The sequence below is a fragment of the Schistocerca nitens genome, chromosome 2 (assembly GCF_023898315.1).
Source record: "Schistocerca nitens isolate TAMUIC-IGC-003100 chromosome 2, iqSchNite1.1, whole genome shotgun sequence".
In the NCBI taxonomy this organism is placed as follows: Eukaryota; Metazoa; Arthropoda; class Insecta; order Orthoptera; family Acrididae; genus Schistocerca; species Schistocerca nitens.
In genome coordinates this window covers 914528492-914553156 of record NC_064615.1, presented here as the reverse complement: position 1 = coordinate 914553156, position 24665 = coordinate 914528492, and the positions used below count along the sequence as shown (strand labels likewise).

The window sequence follows — 24665 nt, the reverse complement described above, 5'->3', positions numbered from 1 at the left end:
CTCCAATTTTTATAATTGAGCTACTTTAATGAAATGTTTGCCTAATTATGTATAGCCGAGCGGGATCAGCCGAGCGGTCTAAGGCGCTGCAGTCATGGACTCTGCGGCTGGTCCCGGCGGAGGTTCGAGCCTCCCTCGGGCATGGGTGTGTTTGTCCTTAGGAAAATTTAGGTTAAGTAGTGTGTAAGCTTAGGGACTGATGACCTTAGCAGTTAAGTCCCATAACATTTCACACGCATTTGAACAGTTATGTGTATACACCCTGTGCTTCACTTTTGTATTTTTGTAATTAAGTAACTTTGCAGTGATACTTGAAAATGGCCATAAGGTCGAAATTGTAATAGTAACAATAAATATTTTATACAGTCAACAGCGACTATGATGTCTTTTAAGAAATATTATATGACTGTGAATCCCAACAATGAGAAGATAATTAAATACCAGTTGTAGTTCTCTCTACAAACTTCCCTTAGTGCTGAAACATACCTTCAAAGCCTTTCATCCCCTATTTCACGCCCCGCCCCCCATAGGAATGGAATTTCGGACAATCCCTTCCTAAACGATACCTACAATATAAGATACATACCCTCTCCGAACTTCAAGTTTCTATCCTTGACGGGTTGGGTTGGGCGATGATGTGTCAGTGAACCAGTCTGACCTTATCTCAGGGTTGAATTCCCAAAAACAGCGAAACACGTATTTTTTCTCCTCTAACCGAGAACGCCAAAGAAATATTTCAAACATTTAGCTTTAAAAATGCTTCCGCAATGAAATATTTTCATAAAACCTTTCATCCCCTTAGGGGCTCAATTTTCAAAAACACTGAATAACGTATTGAGGAAGTCAAATACGAATGTTCATAGATGTAAAACTTCCTGGCTGATTAAACTTGTGTGCCGGTCCAAGACTCAAACCCGGGACCTTTGCCTTTCTTCCACGAGTGCTGGTTCTGCAAGATTCGCAGGAGAGCTTCTGAGAAGTTTGGAAAGTAGGAGATCAGGTACTGGCGGAAGTAAAGCTGTGAGGATCGGGCGTTATTCGTGCTTGGGTAGCTCAGTTGGTAGAGCACTTGCCCGCGAAAGGCAAAGGTCCCGGGTTCGAGACTCGGTCCAGCACACAGTTTTAATCTGCCAGGAAGTTTCATATCAGCGCACACTCCGCTGCAGACTGAAAATTTCAAATCAGAGTTGGTTCAAATGGCTCTGAGCACTATGGGACTCAACTGCTGAGGTCATTAGTCCCCTAGAACTTAGAACTAGTTAAACCTAACTAACCTAAGGACATCACAAACATCCATGCCCGAGGCAGGATTCGACCCTGCAACCGTAGCGGTCGCGCGGTTCCAGACTATAGCGCCTAGAACCGCTCGGCCACTCCGCCCGGCGTGAAAATCTCATTCTGGGTTCATAGAAGTAGCTTTAAAATGGCTTAATTAGTTCCTTAATAATGATAATGGTCTAGGGGTAGCGTCTTTGATTCATAATCAAAACGTCTTCGGTCCCGGGTTCGATCCCCACCACTGCCTAAATTTTGATAAATAATCAGCATTGGCTGCCGAAGACTCCCGGCATAAGAAGTCAGCCTCATTCTGCCAACGGCCTTGTCAAAGAGGGCGGAGGAGCGGATATAGGTTCAGGGCACTCTCTTGTCCTAGGGGTGGGAAATTGCCCCTAAAGGCAGAAGAATCAGCAATGATCAGCGACCTAAGGATGCAGAAGGCAATGGAAACCACTGCATTAAAGACACGTAACGTGAATCCACAGGACATGTGGCCTGTAATTGAAGAAGTGTCATGATGATCTCTCCGTTGGCAAAAGATTCCGGAATAGTCCCCCATTCGGATCTCCGGGAGGGGACTGCCAAGGGGGAGGTTACCATGAGAAAAAGTTTGAATAATCAACGAAAGGATAACGTTCTACGAGTCGGGGCGTGGAATGTCAGAAGCTTGAACGTGGTAGGGAAACTAGAAAATCTGAAAAGGGAAATGCAAAGGCTCAATCTAGATATAGTAGGGGTCAGTGAAGTGAAGTGGAAGGAAGACAAGGATTTCTGGTCAGATGAGTATCGGGTAATATCAACAGCAGCAGAAAATGGTATAACAGGTGTAGGATTCGTTATGAATAGGAAGGTAGGGCAGAGGGTGTGTTACTGTGAACAGTTCAGTGACCAGGTTGTTCTAATCACAATCGACAGCAGACCAACACCGACAACGATAGTTCAGGTATACATGCCGACGTCGCAAGCGGAAGATGAACAGATAGAGAAAGTGTATGAGGATATTGAAAGGGTAATGCAGTATGTAAAGGGGGACGAAAATCTAATAGTCATGGGCGACTGGAATGCAGTTGTAGGGGAAGGAGTAGAAGAAAAAGTTACAGGAGAATATGGGCTTGGGACAAGTAATGAAAGAGGAGAAAGACTAATTGAGTTCTGTAACAAGTTTCAGCTAGTAATAGCGAACACCCTGTTCAAGAATCACAAGAGGAGGTATACTTGGAAAAGGCCGGGAGATACGGGAAGATTTCAATTAGATTACATCATGGTCAGACAGAGATTCCGAAATCAGATACTGGATTGTAAGGCGTACCCAGGAGCAGATATAAACTCAGATCACAATATAGTAGTGATGAAGAGTAGGCAGAAGTTCAAGACATTAGTCAGGAAGAATCAATACGCAAAGAAGTGGGATACGGAAGTACTAAGGAATGACGAGATACGTTTCAAGTTCTCTAACGCTATAGATACAGCAATAAGGAAGAGCGCAGTAGGCAGTACAGTTGAAGAGGAATGGACATCTCTAAAAAGGGCCATCGCAGAAGTTGGGAAGTAAAACATAGGTACAAAGAAGGTAGCTGCGAAGAATCCATGGGTAACAGAAGAAATACTTCAGTTGATTGATGAAAGGAGGAAGTACAAACACGTTCCGGGAAAATCAGGAATACAGAAATACAAGTCGCTGAGGAATCAAATAAATAGGAAGTGCAGGGAAGCTAAGACGAAATGGCTGCAGGAAAAATGTGAAGACATCGAAAAAGATATGATTGTCGGAAGGACAGACTCAGCACACAGGAAAGTCAAAACAACCTTTGGTGACATTAAAAGCAACGGTGGTAACACTAAGAGTGCAACGGGAATTCCACTGTTAAATGCAGAGGAGAGAGCAGATAGGTGGAAAGAATACATTGAAAGCCTCTATGAGGGTGAAGATTTGTCTGATGTGACAGAAGAAGAAACAGGAGTCGATTTAGAAGAGATAGGGGATCCAGTATTGGAATTTAAAAGAGCTTTGGAGGACTTACGGTCAAATAAGGCAGAAGGGATAACATTCCATCAGAATTTCTAAAAGCATTGGGGGAAGTGGCAACAAAACCACTATTCACGTTGGTGTGTAGAATATATGAGTCTGGCGATATACCATCTGACTTTCGGAAAAGCATCATCCACACAATTCCGAAGACGGCAAGAGCTGACAAGTGCGAGAATTATCGCACAATCAGCTTAACAGCTCATGCATCGAAGCTGCTTACAAGAATAATATACAGAAGAATGGAAAAGAAATTTGGGAATGCGCTAGGTGACGATCAGTTTGGCTTTAGGAAAAGTAAAGGGACGAGAGAGGCAATTCTGACGTTACGGCTAATAATGGAAGCAAGGCTAAAGAAAAATCAAGACACTTTCATAGGATTTGTCGACCTGGAAAAAGCGTTCGACAATATAAAAAGGTGCAAGCTGTTCGAGATTCTGAAAAAGTAGGGGTAAGCTGTAGGGAGACACGGGTCATATACAATATGTACAACAACCAAGACGGAATAATAAGAGTGGACGTTCAAGAACGAAGTGCTCTTATTAAGAAGGGTGTAAGACAAGGCTGTAGCCTTTCGCCCCTGCTCTTCAATCTGTACATCGAGGAAGCAATGATGGAAATAAAAGAAAGGTTCAGGAGTGGAATTAAAATACAAGGTGAAAGGATATCAATGATACGATTCGCTTATGACATTGCTATCCTGAGTGAAAGTGAAGAAGAATTAAATGATCTGCTGAACGGAATGAACAGTCTAATGAGTACACAGTATGGTTTGAGAGTAAATCGGAGAAAGACGAAGGTAATGAGAAGTAGCAGAAATGACAACAGCGAGAAACTTAACATCAGGATTGATGGTCACGAAGTCAATGAAGTTAAGGAATTCTGCTACCTAGACAGTAAAATAACCAATGACGGACGGAGCAAGGAGGACATCAAAAGCAGACTCGCTATGGCAAAAAAGGCATTTCTGGCCAAGAGAAGTCTACTAATATCAAATACCGGCCTTAATTTGGGGAAGAAATTTCTGAGGATGTACGCCTGGAGTACAGTAGTGAAACATGGACTGTGGGAAAACCCGAACAGAAGAGAATCGAAGCATTTGAGATGTGGTGCTATAGACGAATGTTGAAAATTATGTGGACTGATAAGGTAAGGAATGAGGAGGTTCTACGCAGAATCGGAGAGGAAAGGAATATGTGGAAAACACTGATAAGGAGAAGGGACAGGATGATAGGACATCTGCTAAGACATGAGGGAATGACTTCCATGGTGCCGGCCAAAGTGGCCGTGCGGTTAAAGGCGCTGCAGTCTGGAACCGCAAGACCGCTGCGGTCGCAGGTTCGAATCCTGCCTCGGGCATGGATGTTTGTGATGTCCTTAGGTTAGTTAGGTTTAACTAGTTCTAAGTTCTAGGGGACTAATAACCTCAGCAGTTGAGTCCCATAGTGCTCAGAGCCATTTTGAACTTCCATGGTACTAGAGGGAGCTGTAGAGGGCAAAAATAGTAGAGGAAGACAGAGATTGGAATACGTCAAGCAAATAATTGAGGACGTAGGTTGCAAGTGCTACTCTGAGATGAAGAGGTTAGCACAGGAAAGGAATTCGTGGCGGGCCTCATCAAACCAGTCAGTAGACTGATGACCAAAAAAAAAATGATATTTTTTCAAAAAAACTTTCACTTTCTATTTCGTCCCCATAGCGTTAAATTTCCAAAAATGCTGAAACACTTATTTCTTTATTTCTGACCGCGACACCAAATACCGATTTTCGTAGGTCTAACTTCAAAATTGCCTTAAAAGTGACAGTTTAAAAAAAATTCATCCCCTATTTCACCCCCTTAGGGTTGTAATTTCGTAAAATCCCTTGTTAAATGACGCATGCAGTGTTAAGGTTTGGTTGGGTTGTTTGGGGGAACAGACCAGACAGCGAGGTCATCGGTCTCATCGGATTAGTGAAGGACGGGGAAGGAACTCGGCCGTGCTCTTTCAAAGGAACCGTCCCGGCATTTGCCTGGAGCGACTAAGGGAAATCACGGAAAACCTAAATCAGGGTGGCCGGACGCGGGATTGAACGATCGTCCTCCCGAATGCGAGTCCAGTCTGCTAACCACTGCGCCACCTCGCTCGGTGCTGTGTTAAGGTCCACAGTTCACCAGATTTCAAGTTTCCATTCGTAGCGGTTTGGCCTGAGCGTTGATCAGTCCAGTCAGTCAGGACATTTCCTTTATTAATTGGGTGTGTGTGTGTATGCTTGTGTGTGTAGTTACGTTTTTTAGCTCCACACTCAAATACAGGAGGACCTATTGACCACCCGCCTCAGAACAGATGATGTGTTGCTTTGAGACTTAGGTGGCCTTGTTGTTGTGTTGCAGGACTGCCGAGCATGCGCGACAGCTTCACGCACCCGGTGCACGTGTACGAGGGCGACGACGCGCTCATCACGTGCGTGGTGCGCGACGTGGGCGACAACACGGTGATGTGGAAGAAGGAGGACCGCGAGCGCCACAGCCGGCGAGTGCTCACCGCGGGCGACGCGCGCGTCACGGGCGACCGCCGCTTCGACGTCCTGCACGACGGAGGTGCGTATGTGCAGATGTCTCCACTCCCTCCGCAACTGTCTCACACTAAATACGTTTTCTTACCGGCGGCACGCCCTCGTAACATTCATTTCCAATTGCAAAAATAGTGAATCACTCATAACCACAACAGACTTTACATTTCCCTGAAGTCGATAGCCAGTAGCTGTTAAGTATTTTATCAACTGTATGACACAGCACCCATCTGTCATTAGTACTCGATTCGGTTAAAAAAAAAATTGCCACAGTATAAAACTTCATACACAAGGGGCTCCAAAATACCAACGCGAATTCTTTACAGACGACTGGAAAAACTGGTAGAAGCCGACCTCGGGGAAGATCAGTTCGGATTCCGTAGAAATATTGGAACACGTGTGGCAATACTGACCCTACGTCTTATCTTAGATTAAGGAAAGGCTAACCTACGTTTCTAGCATTTGTAGACTTAGAGAAAGCTTTTGACAGTGTTGACTGGAATACTCTCTTTCAAATTCTGACGGTGGCAGGGGTAAAATACAGAGTGCGAAATGCTATTTAAAATTTGTACAGAAACCAGATGGCGGTTATAAGACTCGATGGGCATGAAAGGGAAGCAGTGGTTGGGAAGGGAGTGAGACAGCGTTGTAGCCTATCCCCGATGGTATTCAATCTGTATATTGAGCAAGCAGTAAAGGGAACAAAAGAAAAATTCGAAGTAGGAATTAAAATCCATGGAGAAGAAATAAAAACTTTGAGGTTCGCCGATGACATTGTAATTCTGTCAGAGACAGCAAAGGACTTGGAAGAGCAGTTGAACGGAATGGACAGTATCTTGAAAGGAGGATATAAGATGAACATCAACAGAAGCAAAAGGAGGATAATGGATTGTAGTCGAATTAAGTCGGGTGATGCTGAGGGAACTGGATTAGGAAACGAGACACTTGAAGTAGTAAAGAAGTTTTGCTATTTGCGGAGCAAAATAACTGATGATGGTCGAAGTAGAGAGGATATAAAATGTAGAATGGCAATGGAAAGGAAAGCGTTTCTGAAGAAGAGAAATTTATTAACATCGAGTATAGATTTAAGTGTCAGGAAGTCGTTTCTGAAAGTATTTGTATGGAAGTGAAACATGGACGATTAATAGTTTGGACAAGAAGACAATAGAAGCTTTCGAAATGTGGTGCTACAGAAGAATGCTGAAGATTAGATAGGTAGATCACATAATTAATGAGCACGTGTTGAACAGAATTGGGGAGAAGAGGCGTTTGTGGCACAACTTGACTAGAGGAAGGGATCGGTTGGCAGGACATGTTCTGAGGCAGCAAGCGATCACGAATTTAGTATTGGAGGGCAGCGTGGAGGGTAAAAATCGTAGAGGAAGAACAAGAGATGAATACACTAAGCAGGTTCAGAAGGATGTAGGTTGCAGTAGGTACTGGGAGATGAAGTAGCTTGCACAGGATAGAGTAGCATGGAGAGCTGCATCAAACTAGTCTCAGGACTGAAGACCGCAACAACAACAACTCAAGGGGCGTGAAATAAGTATTGCAACACTCTTTTTTCTCGAACACTTTCGGTTGAGAAAAAGCGGAGTTTGTTGCGGCGAAGAACCAAAGCACAACAGTATTCGTAGGCGCTTGCGGAGAATCTACGGAGACCTGGCAGTGAATAACAGCACGGTAACTCGTTGAGTCGGGCTTGTGTCAACATCCCACCAAGGTCACGCCAACCTGTCCGATCCACTGCTTGCCGGCCGGCCGCGCGCAGCTGTTACTCCTGCAATGTTGGAACGCCGGACACTCTCACTCGATGTGATCGACGGATAACAATCGTACACCTCGCTGCACAATTTAACGTCTTCGTTGGTAGTGCTAAAACACTCGTCCAGCAGTTGGATCCTCAGTTCAAATGGCTCTGAGCACTATGGGACTTAACATCTGAGGTCATCAGTCCCATAGAACTTAAACTGCTTAAACGTAACTAATCTAAGGACATCACACACATCCATGCCAGAGGCAAGATTCGAACCTGCAACCGTAGCAGTCACGCGGTGCCGGACTGAAGCGCCTAGAACCGTTCGGCCACCGCGGCCGACCCTCACTTCATAAAAGAGCACCATAAAGAGTAACGAATTGCTTCCGCTTTGGGAGGCTGATACTGACCATTCTTTTTGTCGAACATCGTCACTGCTTGATGTCCTTCCTCATGATGCAACACTCAACTCTGAACCGTATTGTACTATCCTCTGGAAATTGAAGAACTGACTTCAGCGTGTTCCTTGTCAAAAAAAATTACCTCCATGATAACGCAACACCTCACAGCAGTCTGCGCTCCAAGTAGGAGCTCACAAAACTTCATTGGAGAATAAATTTCTTTTATTTCCGTCAGTAATCACAATGATCTAAGGACCCAAAGGTTTGTGAGCATTCACGAAAATAAAAAAAACTGAAACTTTCTGGCAGATTAAAACTGTGTGCCAGACCGAGAATCGAACTCGGGACCTTTGCCTGTCGCGGGCAAATGGTCTACCATCTGAGCTACCCAAGCACGACTCACGACCCGCCCTCAGAGCTTCAATTCCGCCAGTGCCTCGCTTCCTACCTTTCTAACTTCACGGTAGCTCTCCTGTGAGCCTTGCAGAACTAGCACTCCTGGAAGAAAGGCCACTGCGGAGACTAGCTTAGGTCCCGAGTTCGAGTCCCGGTCAGGCATACAGTTTTAATCTGCCAGGAAGTTTCATATCAGTGCACACTTAGCTGCAGAGTGAAAATTGCATTCTAAAAAGAATTGTTCTAGACTTCCTCGATCACTGTTTTAATCTGCCAGGAAGTTTCATATCAGTGCACACTTAGCTGCAGAGTGAAAATTGCATTCTAAAAAGAATTGTTCTAGACTTCCTCGATCACTGTTCCGGTACGGTCGCAGGTTCGAATCATGCTTCGGGCATGGATGTGTGTGATGTCCTTAGGTTAGTTAGGTTTAAGTAGTTATAAGTTCTAGGGGACTTATGACCACAGCAGTTGAGTCCCATAGTCCTCAGAACCACTTGAACCCACTACGTCGCAGCTTGTTAAACTCCATTGGACTGTTCTTCCTCATACACTCTACAGCCGCGACCTCGCAGCTTCCCTTTCTATCTGTTTGGCCCAATGAAGGATTCACTCTGCAGGAAGCAGTACGTGAGTAACGGAGAGGTCATTGATGCAGCAAGACCATCCAGTAGAATGGTACCATGCAGCCATACAAGAGCCCAATTGGCGTAAGGACATCGACCTGAACGGAGATTATGTTGAAAAAAAGGGTTTTGTAGCCAAAAGAATGGTGAATAATATGGTGCACTTTGAATAATCTTGAATAAAACCAAACTGTTTTCAGAAAAAAATTTGTTGCAATACTTATTGAACCCCCCTCGTCTTATTATATATCATTTCACGTCATATCATTCTTTTTTTAGTCATCACTCATGACAGGACTGTTTCGGGGCCCCAGGGATTCTATCTTGCGCTAACATCTTCTCAGTGTAGCACTTGCAACATACGTCCTCAATTATTTGCTAGGTGTATTCCAATCTCTATATTCCGCTACAATTTTTACCCTCTACAGCTCCCTCTAGTACTATGGAGGTTATTGCCTGATGTCCTCTCAGCATGTCGCTTGTTACTTTCAGTCAGTGTTTTCCATCTGTTCGTTCCTTCGCCACCCTATCAGTCCACCTAATTCTCAACAGTCTCCTATAGCACCACAACTCTTCGATTCTCTTCTGTCATAGCCATATACTACTCTTATTGATTCATCCCCATCAGAACCGGATGCATTACATAAAATACAACGGATTTCATGCACTTCACTTGAAAACGTACTACTGAACCTGAAATTAGAATGATATCTCAATTACTCGTTTTCTGTACCAGTCAAGATCAAACTAGGTTGTTAATGCTCCATTGAAGTTTTATCCTGTGTCCATTTGAAACGTTCCTGTCGCCCATCCTCGGACTTTCTGTGACGAGTGTCACTCACGGTCGTTGTGGAAATCCACGCTCTTTTAGTGACGTCTGTTGCACGAGACAAATTGCACCAAGTACTACTCTGCAGATTTACTCGGAATCATTTGTTGGCGGACCCGTGTTAACCCACTGCACTGCTACACTATGAAGGCAGTCTACATGATGGTCGCTTTAACACGCTACTCAGGCTTAAACTTCTCACATTGCCAAAGTCGGTAATTAAAGTCCAGCAGCTATCTACCAATTTCAGAAAGATTCCAATCCGAACACTGGACTGGAAAATATCTCCGTCAACAGTACATTCACTGCCACGACCTGGGCATCTAGCAACCTCCGCAGACTGCAAAAGAGGAAACAGTTCAAAGTCAACAGGTGAAATCTACACAAAAGCAGCACACTTCAAGTTGCCACGAAGCATTCAGCTTCGGTTACTCTCGCCAAGTCGAGCCTGCATGTAGGCAATCCAATGAACATATTTCCAAAGCGGGCTGTTGTCGCTGCGCCTTACTGGGTAGCAACAGCAAGTTCAATGAACTGCACACGAATTCTTTCCTACACGTACTGAGGCTTGCCGCGGCACACACGGTCTCCACACTGAGCACGTGTAACGTGAGTTAAAAATTTGGAGAGTTGCGCTGTCCACTGACGGGTGTCAATTTCCCGCATTACTTGTAATTTCCGTGGAGTCATCTTCTGAAATACTGGAGGTAATTACGAATAATTGTGTCTTCAGTGTCACTATTATGTAATGGGACAATTTTCAGTGGGTGATGCCTGACAGGAAAAGGATCAGAAACGTTTACATCAACGTATGTCTGGAGGTGTGTGATCAGTACTATTGATACATCACGTTAAATGACATCAGTTATGTTATATTATTCAAGATGTTCTAAATAGCCACCACAAGATATTTACATGTCACCTCACAGACCGACTCACTCTTTTGAGTATATTCCAGTCTGTAGCAGAATCGCCTCACAGGCTACACGGACACTCTGTTCAAGCATCTGAACATCAGTAACTGGTCCAACACACACATTTTTCAGAGACACCACGTAAAAATTAAGGAAATTTAAGTTCGGTGTCGTCTGGTGATGATTTTGTTGAGATGTTGACAAATGATGGTGCTCTGTCACACATAAGCCACGCAACCTATCGCACTGATTAGGCACATTCACAAGCAAAAGAAGCAGAGCGTCCCTCGGGAACACGTAAGTGTGTCCACTAAGGCGTTGTGATAAAACAAATCGTACAAGTAATTGGTCGGCAGTAATACCCGAACATTGATACTAAACCGTGCCTGAGGCACCCCCCAAGGATATTCTGTAGTTCGCAGATGAGGATTGTGTAGGTTGCTGTGTAGGTCGCTTCGTCGGTGAAAAGTATTGACGAAAAAAAGATCCAATAATGATGGTGGCCTACTGCGATGACCAGTGACGATTATGAAACACCGCGCGATAAGGACGTTATACAATGGTGGCACGCGTTTTTTATCGTTCGCGGATATCGGGATCCAATTCGTTACAATTGCTTTATTGCAAACTTATCGACCATTTGTGGACATTTGTCCATTTCTACGGTTCCGTAGCTCAGTCGGTAAAAGCGGAATCATTATAAACTAACTCGTCTGTCTGTCCGTCTCTTAATAACCATTTTTCTCAGGAGCTGGTAGATGTATGAAGTTGATATTTATGTCAAATACTAAAGTCTGCGATCGCTTGACGTTGCAACAAATTTAAGCTTATAAGTCAATGCAATAAAAAGATACGGCCATTTGTGGCAGATATATTGAGGCACGCAATCACATTCATCAGAACCTATAGATAAGCTATCTATGTCCAACTCTCACTTGCCCCCCCCCCTTTTTTTTCAACAGCCTCCTGATAGGTTTGATGCGCCCCGCCACAAATTCCTCTGCTGTGCCAATCTCTCCATACAAAATAAAACTTGTACCCTACGTTTTCAGTTACTTGCAACAAATATTTCACTCTGTCATTCTCCTATACGTTTTAACCTCTACAGCTATGTCAAGTGTCATGAAAGTAATTCTTCAAGTACGATATAGCAGTGCCTGTGTTATTCTGATTACGATGGTCCAATGGAACAGGCACTACAGCGTTCACACCGTTACGAAACACATCAAATCAATTCGTAATTGCGAATAAGAACTACCATTTGCTGTAGAACGGAACGACTCCAATGAAGATTTATGTTGAACCGGGACTCAAACCTGGATTTCCCACTTATCACGAGCAGTCGCCTTATCATTTGCCTATTCACGGCCAGACCCAAACTTCCATATGTCGTCAACCATGCGTCTACGACCTGTACTCGTACATCCATTATATATATTCCCGTACAGGCCCGGCTTGTACTTTACAGTCACTTGCCCGGTATCGGCAGATAAATACGATATTGCAGAGCCCCTGTTATTCTGATTACGATGCAAAGTTCCTTTGGGCATGCATGCATGTCCGAACGACGTAGACACATGGTTGACGACGTCTGGAAGTTTTGGTCTGGCCCTGAGTAGTACACGGATAGTCGAATGATAAGGCGACTGCTCGCGATATGCGAGAAATCCACGTTCGAGTCCTGGTCCGGTACAAAACTTTACTGGCGTCATTCCATTCTACAGTTTATGGTAGTCTTTATTCGCAATTGCGAATCCATTTGATGTGATTCCTGATGCCCTGTCATCAAGTTTCTTCATCTTGTCATTGTTCTCCTCATATTTCTCGCGCGGCCGTTTCTGTGGAGAACTGCATCACTTCTTGTCAGTGTACGTAATTTTCGACATTCTTCTGTAGAACCATTTCTCAAATGCTTCGATTGCATTATTTTCCACTTTCCTCACAGTCCATGGTTCAATTCCGTATTATATTCTGTGCTCTACACACATTCTCAGAATTTTCTTCCACAAATTAAGGCTCATGTTTGATACTAGCAGACTTCTTCTGGGCAGGAATACCTTCTGTACTTGTCCTAGTCTGTTTTTTATGCGTTCCTTGCTTCGTCCGTCCAGTGTTATTTTGCTTCCAAGATAGTAGAATTCCTTTACTAATTTTGGATTGCGCTCCCCAGTCTTGATGCTAAGGTTAGCCAAAGCTCCTTTGTGCAATTCGTCATTAATTTAGTTTCCAGAATGAGACTTTCTCTCTGCAGCGGAGTGTGCGCTGATATGAAACTTCCTGGCAGATTAAAACTGTGTGCCGGGCCGAGACTCGATCTCGGGACCGTTGCCTTTCGCGGGCATGTGCTCTACCAACTGAGCTACCCAAGCACGACTCACGCCCCGTCCTCACAGTTTTACTTCTGCCTCCTACCTTCCAAACTTTACAGAAGCTGTGCTGCGAAATCTCATTCTGGAAACATCCCCCAAGCTGTGGCTAAGCCATGTCTCCGCAATATCCTTTCTTTCAGGAGTGCTAGTTCTGCAAGGTTCGCAGGAGAGCTTCTGTAAAGTTTGGAAGGTAGGAGACGAGGTACTGGCAGAAGTAAAGCTGTGAGGACTGGGCGTGAGTCGTGCTTGGGTAGTTCAGTTCGTAGAGCACTTGCCCGCGAAAGGCAAAGGTCCCGAATTCGTGTCTCTTACCGGCACACAGTTTTAGTCTGCCAGGAATTTTCATTAATTTAGTCTTTCTTAGGTTTACTCTCAATCAGTAGTGTGTGCCCATTAGACTGTTAATTCCCTTTAACAAGTTCTGTAATCCTACTTCACTTTGACTAACAATGAGGACAGTAGTCTCATCAGGTAAGCTGCGATATTAAAGAACCTTCAACATCGCAGCGCGTCAGCAATCTTTGGTTAATATATTAAAAAACCAGAAAACCGCCTCGATTGCGAAAAATGCACCTAGTGTTAAGCTAGGTTTCGGCGTAGATAACTACACCTTCTTCAGAACAATAAAACCCACAAGTGCCTAAGAAGACCTTTGTCAATGATTAAAAGAACACCATGGCTATACATTTATAAACGAAAAAAAGGAAAACACAAACAGTACATATGTACAAAGTCTAAACCGTTACTTAACTTAATGTTGTAACCTCCACATCACACCGGCCTATGTTCGCCATAAACGCCGAAACCTAGGTTAACACTAGGTTCATTTTTCGCAATCGAGGTGGATTTCTGGTTTTTTAATATAAGCTGCGATAGGCTGACATGAACTTTTTTGTTCCTTTTCGTGCCATGAAGAGCCTGTTGAAAATTGTCCCCCCACTTAATATTCAGCTGTACCTGGCGTTCTCGTCACGAACTTTCACCCGTCCAGCCACCGGTGGCTCACGTTGTTAGTTAGCGACGTGGTCGCAGAGCTGCGGCCGTCTACCTACGGACGAGACGCGGCGGCACTGCGCGACCACAGCAAACAGAGGCCCGGTGGGAGTGCGAGGAGGCGGCCCGCCCGTGTTTGCTCCGGTCCTAAGACGCGGCGCCGCCCCCGCAGCCGGTACTCCGCGCCAAGTGAGTGGATTATCGCCGCGGCCGCAAACAGGCGCCACGGGGCGGCCGCGGCGCCCGCTCGCTCAAACACCCGCCGCCTGATAATCGCCAAACTGCGACTCGTAATGAGATTAGCGAGGGCCCACCTCGCGCTGTTTGCGCAAGTTGGCGGATTGGAGCGTAGCTGCCGGCTCCGATTCCCGCAAGCCTCCCGCAGCCGCAGCTTTACGGTTATCGGCGAGTGTGGCCAGCCGTGCGTTGCCCCGATTACAGCTCCTGTCACAGTTTCTAACCCTATGTCCTGTAATCGTACTTTACTGCCCGAACATTCGTCCCCAAGTACGACGCCCTTTAACAGTTGCAGCACCACGAACGAAACCAAGTACATAAATTTTGCTTATGGTGCGTGTACAATAAAGAAGAAATTTTTATGCAGTTCAGAGAAATGTAATACACACAGCAGCCATCTAGAACAGCCTTATGGATGGCCGAAGAAAACATTTCACACACCCGCCCGCTCAGAATCGACACGAGAAGGCCTTCCCTTGGGACGTTGATTCCCACACATTTCACCTCCGGAAACGATAGTTTCCAATACGAAGAGCCACAGGACGACGTCACCGTTCACATTCCTGCTACTTCCTGCGCTTTTGAACCCTACGTCCAAAAACATTGTGGCGCTACAACTCCATTGGAAGTGATCTGACCGTTTTGGTGTGTAATGCGTCCGCAATTTTTGGCCTGATATGCAATTTGGAATCAGTAGGGGCTATTCAAAACCAACCGATGAAACTTGAACGTGCTCTAGAGGAGCAAAGAGGTTTTATGTTTTTTCAGTACTTCTGCTTCGCGCTCTTCTGTGGCATGACCAAGAAGGAGGTGGGCGGGGGGAGGCGGGGCGTCGAGCTACATTATCATGTGCGTGAACAAAGCGTAGAAGGATCCCTCTAAGACCGCCTAGTTCGGCAACAACTTCGGTGGGACCCACACACCACTGTGGAGTACTTTAAAAATACACCTGTCGGAAACTTAGACATCAATTTATCCCCACGGCTGCTTTTGCACCTGAAGGTAAGCAAACCCAGCCTAAGGGTGTACTAGAGGTTGCCTAACCCTCAGGCGTTAGAGCAGCTGCGGGACCAAATGTATGTTCAAGTTTTCGATAGTACATTTTTGAAGGGCTCGACAGAGGTGCGTGGGTCCCAACGAGGGTGTTGCCGAACTAGGGCTGCTGTTTTATTCACGCACCTGTTAACGTAGTACACCCTCACCTCCGCCCCCACCCCTTCCATCCTTCTTCTGTGATCACGTCACAGAGGAGGGCGCGAATCAGAATCAGTGAAAAAGCATAAAAAGCCTTTGCTGCTTCACATCACGTTCAAATTCCTATTGGTTCCAACTTGTATACTTGGTTCCACCTTGTATACAGAGCAAAATGCTGCGATCGTATTACGCTAAAAAATCGTCAGATCAAGTTCAAAGGGGATGCAACTCCACGATGTCTTCAGAAAAGGGGTGAAACGCCCAGGGTGTAGCAGCAGTGTTTAACGTTGTCAAGGACATCGTAATGTTGTTCATCGCACTGCAAACTGTCGTTTTCGGTGGCGAAATGTGCTGCAATCAAAGCCCCAAAGGGAAGGGGTGACTTCATAGACGTCCTTTATTCCACCCGCTGAGGCCTTTTCTTTCCGAATCTGAGAGGCCGGCCGCCTGAAATTTTTCTCTCGGCCCGCTGAGTATAGCAGTTCTGCCTTCCACCACAGAGGCGGAAAAAGGAGTGAATTGTGGGTAAGAGAGGGTGTGACGACCTTCCCATCGTGGGACGAGTCCACGCTGGCGTTGGGCAGAATTTCGGTGCATTAATCCACCTTAAGGCTGGCATAAACTTCTGAGCTGTGGCTTTTCTTTCGCATCTGTCGGCACCTTGCTGTGTGAATCGCCCGAGGGTGACGTCGCAGAGCATCACGCTTTTGCATCTTGGAGTCAAATTTCAGAACTACGTTGGAATGGGAGACAATTACAGGGCTTCTAAGAATTGATCTCGTCTGATCAGGGCACCGTTGATCAGTCGTGTAGGGTCCAACCGATATGGCCACAAGCCCAGGAGGTGCGTTGCAGGTGGTGATGTGCTGTTAGCAAAAGCACTCGCATCACTCGTCTAGTACCATAACGTAATAACGCAAACTTCGCCGCACTGTCCTAGCGGATACATTCGTCTTACGTCCTACACTGAATTCTGCGGTCATTTCACGCAGTGTTGCTTCCCTGTTAGCACTGACAATTCTACGCGAACGCCGCTGCTCTCGGTCGTTAAACGAAGGCCGTCGGCCACTGCGTTGTCGATAGTGAGAGATAATGCCTGAAACTTGGTATTCTCGGCACACTCTTGACACTGTGGATCTCGGAATAGTGAATTCCGTAACGATATCCGAAATGCGATGTCGCATGCGTCTAGCTCCAACTACACTACTGGCCCATAAAATTGCTACACCAAGAATAAATGCAGATGATAAACGGGTATTCATTGGACAAATATATTATACTACTCCTGACATGCGATTACATTTTCCCGCAATTTGGGTGCATAGATCATGAGAAATCAGTACCCAGAACAACCACCTCTGCCCGTAATAACGGCCTTGATACGCCTGAGCATTGATTCAAACAGAGCTTGGATGGCTGCCCATGCAGCTTCAACACGATACCACAGTTCATCAAGAGTAGTGACTGGCGTATTGTGACGAGCCAGTTGCTCGGCCACCATTGACCGGACGTTTTCAATTGGTGAGATATCTGGAGAATGTGCTCGCCAGGGCATCAGTCGAACATTTTCTGTATCCAGAAAGGCCCGTACAGGACTTGCAACATGCGGTCGTGCATTATCCTGCTGAAATGTAGGGTTTCGCAGGGACCGAATGAAGGGTAGAGCCACGGGTCGTAACACATCTGAAATGTAACGTCCACTGTTCAAAGTGCCGTCAATGCGAACAAGAGGTGACAGAAACGTGTAACCAATGGCACCCCATACCATCACACCGGGTGATAAGCCAGTATGGCAATGATGAATACACGCTTCCAATATGCGTTCACCGCGATGTCGCCAAACACGGATGCGACCATCATGATGCTGTAAACAGAACCTGGATTCATCCCAAAAAATGACGTTTTGCCATTCGTGCACACAGGTTCGTCGTTGAGTACACCATCGCAGGCGCTGCTGTCTGTGATGCAGCGTCAAGTATAACCACAGCCATGGTCTCAGATCTGATAGTACATGCTGCTGCAAACGTCGTCAAACTGTTCTTGCAGATGGTTGTTGTCTTGCAAACGTCCCCATCTGTTGACTCAAGGATCGAGACGTGGCTGCACGATCCGTTACAGACATGCGGATAAGATGCCTGTCATCTCCAATGCTAGTGATACAAGACCGTTGGGATCCAGCACGGCGTTCCGTATTACCCTCCTGAACCCACCGCTTCCATATTCTGCTAACAGTCATTGGATCTCGACCAACGCGAGCAGCAATGTTGCGATACTATAAACCGCAATTGCGATACGCTACAATCCGACCTTTATCAAAGTCGGAAACATGATGGTACGCATTTCTCATCCTTACACGAGTCATCACAACGACGTTTCACCAGGCAACGCCGGTCAACTGCTGTTTGTGTATGAGAAATCGGTTGGAAACTTTCCTCATGTCAGCACGTTGTAGGTGTCGCCACCGGCGCCACCTTGTGTGAATGCTCTGAGAAGCTAATCATGTGCGTATCACTGCATATATGTGCATATTTCTATCCCATGACTTTTGTCGCCTCAGCGTGTAGTGAATGAGAAGCTCGCTGCGCGATCTGTCCTTGCAGCTGCTGACAGCAGCTTAATACCACGCTCTACAGCCGATAGAAGAGTTAAAAAGCATAATGGGAAAATGACAAACAATATGTAAAAGCGATATAACGGTGACTTAGTTAAAAACAGTAAAATGGCGGAAAATTGCGGAAGTTAAACTAGAAAAAACACGGGATTGACGATGCTAAGGAAGACACACAGAAACTACACAGGCACAATTTAAAATACACGGCGACAGTATGGTTTCTGTTCGCAACACTTTAAAAAGGGTAGTACACAACACTGAACACTTAAACACTGCACCAGAGATTAGAGACGAAGATAATACACCACAGCCTAAAGCAAACTTTGGGGGAGGGGGGGGGGGGGAGAACCCGGACGGATGAGGGGAAAAAAGGGCGAGGAAAGCAAACAGAAGGGGTAGCAGGGCGGACGCGAGAAAAGGAGTGGGGAAGACAATGGAGGGGTAAGAACATTATAGTAATAAAAAGCATTACAGTAATAAAAAGCAATGAAATAGAACACGACAATAATTAGATTGTTAAAAAGGAAAAAGTTAAGAGACTATAATTGACATACGTTCAAGTGGTGGTATTATAGGTAACGACATAAATAATAAACAGCTTTCCGAATACACTGAATAATATAAAAATTACAAAACAAATAGCTAAAGAAGCCCAATGAATGAAAACCGACTGCCGCACAAAATCAGCACCCTCTCTTTTGGCGCTAACGCCAGAACACCGCATAGGCGTGAAGTGGTTAGAGGAACGTGACCGCCAGAGGACCCCTCGTACCCTGCGGCACGCCGTTCCAAGAAATAAAATGATAAAATCAAGAGCATATTTCAAGCGTACAAATGCACATGTATGTCAGTAATACTTCTCATCACGGTCTATTTTATTGTTTTAAGCTGTGACAATCTGCTAGTTGCATTTGTGTTTTGCTCCCATATTTTGTTGCCGATCTGAAGATGGTCATTATCTACCGACACCGATAGTCTGATGGCACAAAAATTTGTGAACTAAACAAAATTTATTCAATAAATTTGAGTTGTATGAATGCATAGTGTCTCTTCTTTTGGGCATCCTCAAAGTTGAGACACTGTATATTACTCTTTACCATGTAGCTTGCACCTGACAATACGACTTCAGGCCGTGAAACCGGTTGTGTATCAATAAAATAATTTTACCAACTTTCAGTGGAACTGTTCTGGACACCAAGCCGTTCAACAGCTGCGAACGCCCAGAATATGAAATACTTTGTGAGATTTAGAGAGATGCTCAACCCACCGATATGTGTCATTTTTCTGTATGTCTTTCAGTTTTCGCGCAGTCGTCCTCTGAAACCCCAGACATACTTATGAATATCACAACATCGTAGATTAAAACTGAAGAAACTGCAAAAAGGTGGGAATTTAAGAAGATGGTATCTGGACAAACTGATTAAACGAGAGGTTGTACAGAGTTTCAGGGAGAACATAAGGGAACAATTGTCACAAATGGGGGAAAGAAATACAGTAGAAGAAAAATGGGTAGCTCTGAGGGATGAAGTAGTGAAGGCAGCAGAGGATAAAGTAGGTAAAAAGACGAGGGCTAGTAGAAATCCTTGGGTAACAGAGGAAAAATTGAATTTAATTGATGAAAGGAGAAAATATAAAAGTGCAGTAAATGAAGCAGGCAAAAAAGAATACAAACGTCTCAAAAATGAGATCGACAGGAAGTGCAAAATTGCTAAGCAGGGATGGCTAGAGGACAAATGTAAGGATGTAGAGGCTTGTCTCACTAGGGCTAAGATAGATACTGCCTACAGGAAAATTAAAGAGACCTTTGGAGAAAAGATAACCACTTGTATGAATATCAAGAGATCAGATGGAAACCCAGTTCTAAGCAAAGAAGGGAAAGCAGAAAGGTGGAAGGAGTATGTAGAGGGTCTATACAAGGGTGTTGTATATGAGGACAATATTATGGAAATGGAAGAGGATGTAGATGAAGATGAAATGGGAGATATGATACTGCGTGAAGAGTTTGACAGAGCACTGAAAGATCTGAGTCGAAACAAGGCCCCGGGAGTAGATAACATTCCACTAGAACTACTGACAGCCTTGGGAGAGCCATTCCTGACAAAACTCTACCATCTGGTGAGCAAGATGTATGAGACAGGCGAAATACCCTCAGACTTCAAGAAGATTATAATAATTCCAATCCCAAAGAAAGCAGGTGTTGACAGATGTGAAAATTACCGAACTATCAGTTTAATAAGTCACAGCTGCAAAATACTAACGCGAATTCTTTACAGACGAATGGAAAAACTGGTAGAAGCCGACCTCGGGGAAGATCAGTTTGGATTCCGTAGAACTATTGGAACACGTGAGGCAATACTAACCCTACGACTTATCTTGGAAGCCAGATTAAGGAAAGGCAAAACTACGTTTCTAGCATTTGTAGACTTAGAGAAAGCTTTTGACAATGTTGACTGGAATACTCTCTTTCAGATTCTGAATGTGGCAGGGGTAAAATACAGGGAACGAAAGGCTATTTACAATTTGTACAGAAACCAAATGGCAGTTATAAGAGTTGAGGGGCATGAAAGCGAAGCAGTGGTTGGGAAGGGAGTGAGACAGGGTTTTAGCCTCTCTCCGATGTTATTCAATCTGTATATTGAGCAAGCAGTAAAGGAAACAAAAGAAAAATTCGGAGTAGGTATTAAAATCCATGGAGAAGAAATAAAAACCTTGAGGTTCGCCGATGACATTGTAATTCTGTCAGAGACAGCAAAGGACTTGGAAGAGCAGTTGAACGGAATGGATAGCGTCTTGAAAGGGGGATATAAAATGAACATCAACAAAAGCAAAACGAGGATAATGGAATGTAGTCGACTTAAGTCGGGAGATGCTGAGGGTATTAGATTAGGAAATGAGACACTTAAAGTAGTAAAGGAGTTTTGCTATTTGGGGAGCAAAATAACTGATGATGGTCGAAGTAGAAGGATATAAAATGTAGACTGGCAATGGCAAGGAAAGCGTTTCTGAAGAAGAGAAATTTGTTAACATCGAGTATTGATTTAAGTGTCAGGAAGTCATTTCTGAAAGTATTTGTATGGAGTGTAGCCATGTATGGAAGTGAAACATGGGCGATAAATAGTTTGGACAAGAAGAGAATAGATGCTTTCGAAATGTGGTGCTACAGAAGAATGCTGAAGATTAGATGGGTAGATCACATAATTAATGAGCACGTGTTGAACAGAATTGGGGAGAAGAGGCGTTTGTGGCACAAATTGACTAGAAGAAGCGATCGATTGGTAGGACATGTACTGAGGTATCAAGGGATCACCAATTTAGCACTGGAGGTCAGCGTGGACGGTAAAAATCGTAGAGGGAGACAAAGAGATGAATACACCAAGCAGATTCAGAAGGATGTAGGGTGCAGTAGGTACTGGGAGATGAAGAAGCCTGCACAGGATAGAGTAACATGGAGAGCTGCATCAAACCAGTCTCAGGACTGACGACCACAACAACAACAACAACAACAACAACATTACATCTACTATCCCTCCTCTACATATGTTTCATAGAACTAATTAGACGCAACTGGTATCGATGAGGAACAGATCTTGCAGCGCACAGTAGGGGGGACACAGAGGGGGCGCCCACGATCGCAGCCCGGTGCAGCACCTGGGGAGACCTCGGCGCGGCGCGACCTACTTCTGTCGGCTGTCGGCTGTCGGCTGTGGGCCGGGTGACAGTTCTCCGATAGATGCCCGCCAGCCAACTGGCAGCGCGTCGCGGCCCTGTTGCGAGTTCACAAGTTTAGCAGCGCCGCGGCGATCGAAAGCAGCTGCAGTGCTAAAGTTAAACCTCACTCGCTGCACACTGGCTGCAGTGTCGCCACACGCCTGCCTCACAAAGTTCCGAACGACACAGTGAAACATTTATTTGTTTATCATGTTCTTGTTATTCTTTCTTTAACGTGCTCATTATTTCCAAATGATTAACAAATTATTCTCTCTGAGCCGTAGTTCCAGCTTTCAACCTTATGCCCAACTGAACCACTATCAGAGACTTGCGTTTTCTTCATACAGCGCCCCACCAAGTTTGCCATGCGAGCACGACTTACCACACTGCTCAGAGCTTCTATTTGCGCTTTCCTTTCTCCATATGCCTTATTTCCTGTCTCGAAGTAGGACACGTAGAACATAACCGGTTATTTACAACAAATAAAATTTGCTTCAGCCACAGAGTCTGTTACTACACATTTCCGGTTTCGGAAGACTGATTCGCCGTCTTCGGGCGTTGTACATGTACACTACTGGCCATTAAAATTGCTACACCAAGAAGAAATACAGATAATAAACGGTTATTAATTGGACAAAAATACTATACTAGAACTGACATGTGATTACATTTTCACGCAATTTAGGTTCATAGATCCTGAGAAATGAGTACCCGGAACAACCACCTCTCGCCGCAATAACGGCCTTGATACGCCTAGCCATTGAGTCAAACAGAGCTTGTATGGCGTGTAGAGGAACAGCTGCCCATCCAGCTTCAACACGATACCACAGTTCATCAAGAGTAGTGACTGGCGTATTGTGACGAGCCATTTGCTCGGCCACCATTGACCAGACGTTTTCAGTTGGTGAGAGATCTGCAGAATATGCTGACCAGGGCAGCAGTCGAACATTTTCTGTATCCAGAAAGACCCGTACAGGACCTGCAACATGGGGTCGTGCATTATCCTGCTGAAATGTTGGGTTTCGCAGTGATCGAATGAAGGATAGAGCCACGGGTCGTAACACATCTGAAATGTAACATCCACTGTTCAAAGTGCCGTCAATGCGAACAAGAGGTGACCGAGACGCGTAACCATTGGCACCCCATACCATCACGCCGGGTGATACGCCAGTATGGCAATGATGAATACACGCTTCCAATGTTCGTTCACCGCGATGTCGCCAAACACGGATGCGACCATCATGGTGCTGTAAACAGAACCTGGATTCATCCGAAAAAATGACGTTTTACCATTCTTGCACCCAGGGTCGTCGTTGAGTACACCATCGCAGGCGCGCCTGCCTGTGATGCAGCGTCAAGGGTTAGCAAGCCATGGTTTCCGAGCTGATAGTCCATGCTGCTGCAAACGTCGTCGAACTGTTCGTGCAGATGGTTGTTGTCTTGCAAACGTCCCCATCTTTTGACTCAGGGATCGAGACGTGGCTGCACGATCCGGTCGTTGGGATCCAGCACGGCGTTCCGTTTTACGCTCCTGAACCCACCGATTCCGTATTCTGCTAACAGTCATTGGATCTCTACCAACGCGAGCAGCAATGTCGCGATACGATAAACCGCAATCGCTATAGGCTACAATCAGACCTTTATCAAAGTCGGAAACGTGATGGTATGCATTTCTTCTCCCTGCACGAGGCATCACAACAACGTTTCACCAGGCAACGTCGGTCAACTGCTGTTTGTTTTTGAGAAATGGGGTTGGAAACTTTCCTCATGTCAGCACGTTGTAGGTGTCGCCACCGGCGCCAAACTTGTGTGAATGCTCTGAAAAGCTAATCATTTACATTTCACAGCATCTTCTTCCTGTCTGTTAAATTTCACGTCTGTAGCACGTCATCTTCGTGGTGTATCAATTTTAATGGCCAGTAGTGTATATAATAGCGAGACGTTGTTAGCAAACAGGAATATTGTACCTATGGCTTATGATTAGAGTACCACTACAGCGCCTGCATCTGTACTGACAATAAACAAGGCTCAATGTCAGGAGGGGGGGGGGGCGGGAGTAGATAAGACGGAAAGAGGGGTGGGAGGAAATGAAGATGGAAAGCAAAAAAGAGGAGATGGACAGAGAGAGATGGCAGGAGGAGACGGAGAGAGAGAGTGGGAGGAGAAGATTGGCGTAGAAAGGTGGAGGAGGTTATGGATACAGAGAGGGGGAGGAAGACGAGGAAGAGGAGGAGATGAACAGCGGAAGGGGGAGAGGGGAGAAGGAGATTAAGAAGTATATCCAATTCCGATACATGTTGGAAACGCATGCTTTTTCATTCTTTTCCATTTAACCAGACTGGGCCACAGCAGCGCGTGTCTGCGAACAACTAGTTATAAAATTGCCTCAGGCTGCAAGGGTGGTTTTACAATCTCTTTGACATATGATCGATTTCGTGACTGGCTGCCTCATTTGCAGAGGCACCTCAAGTATACATTTAATCGATGTTAGGTATTGTTTTTCCAGATCACAGCTGTCATCGGCGAATGGCAAGCACATTGGAAGCGTGTATTCGTCATCGCCATACCCGGCGTGATGGTATGGGGTGCCATTGGTTACACATCTCGGTCACCTCTTGTTCGCATTGACGGAACTTTGAACAGTGGACGTTACATTTCAGATGTGTTACGACTCGTTGCTCTACCCTTCATTCGATCCCTGCGAAACCCTACATTTCAGCAGGATAATGGACGACCGCATGTTGCAGGTCCTGTACGGGGCTTTGTGGATACAGAAA

The 24665-nt window shown here is 45.2% G+C and overlaps 1 protein-coding gene across 4 annotated transcripts in view; it reads left to right on the top strand.

Annotated features, from left to right (window-relative positions):
* The window catches only part of LOC126237234 (Ig-like and fibronectin type-III domain-containing protein 1), a 1152289-nt gene that overhangs the window by 959784 nt on the left and 167840 nt on the right, over nt 1–24665 (top strand). For all 4 annotated transcript variants that reach the window (XM_049947130.1, XM_049947127.1, XM_049947128.1 and 1 more), the window contains one exon: nt 5676–5882. In XM_049947130.1, the coding sequence (XP_049803087.1) occupies nt 5676–5882 (207 nt within the window). The remainder of the gene's footprint in view (nt 1–5675; nt 5883–24665) is intronic.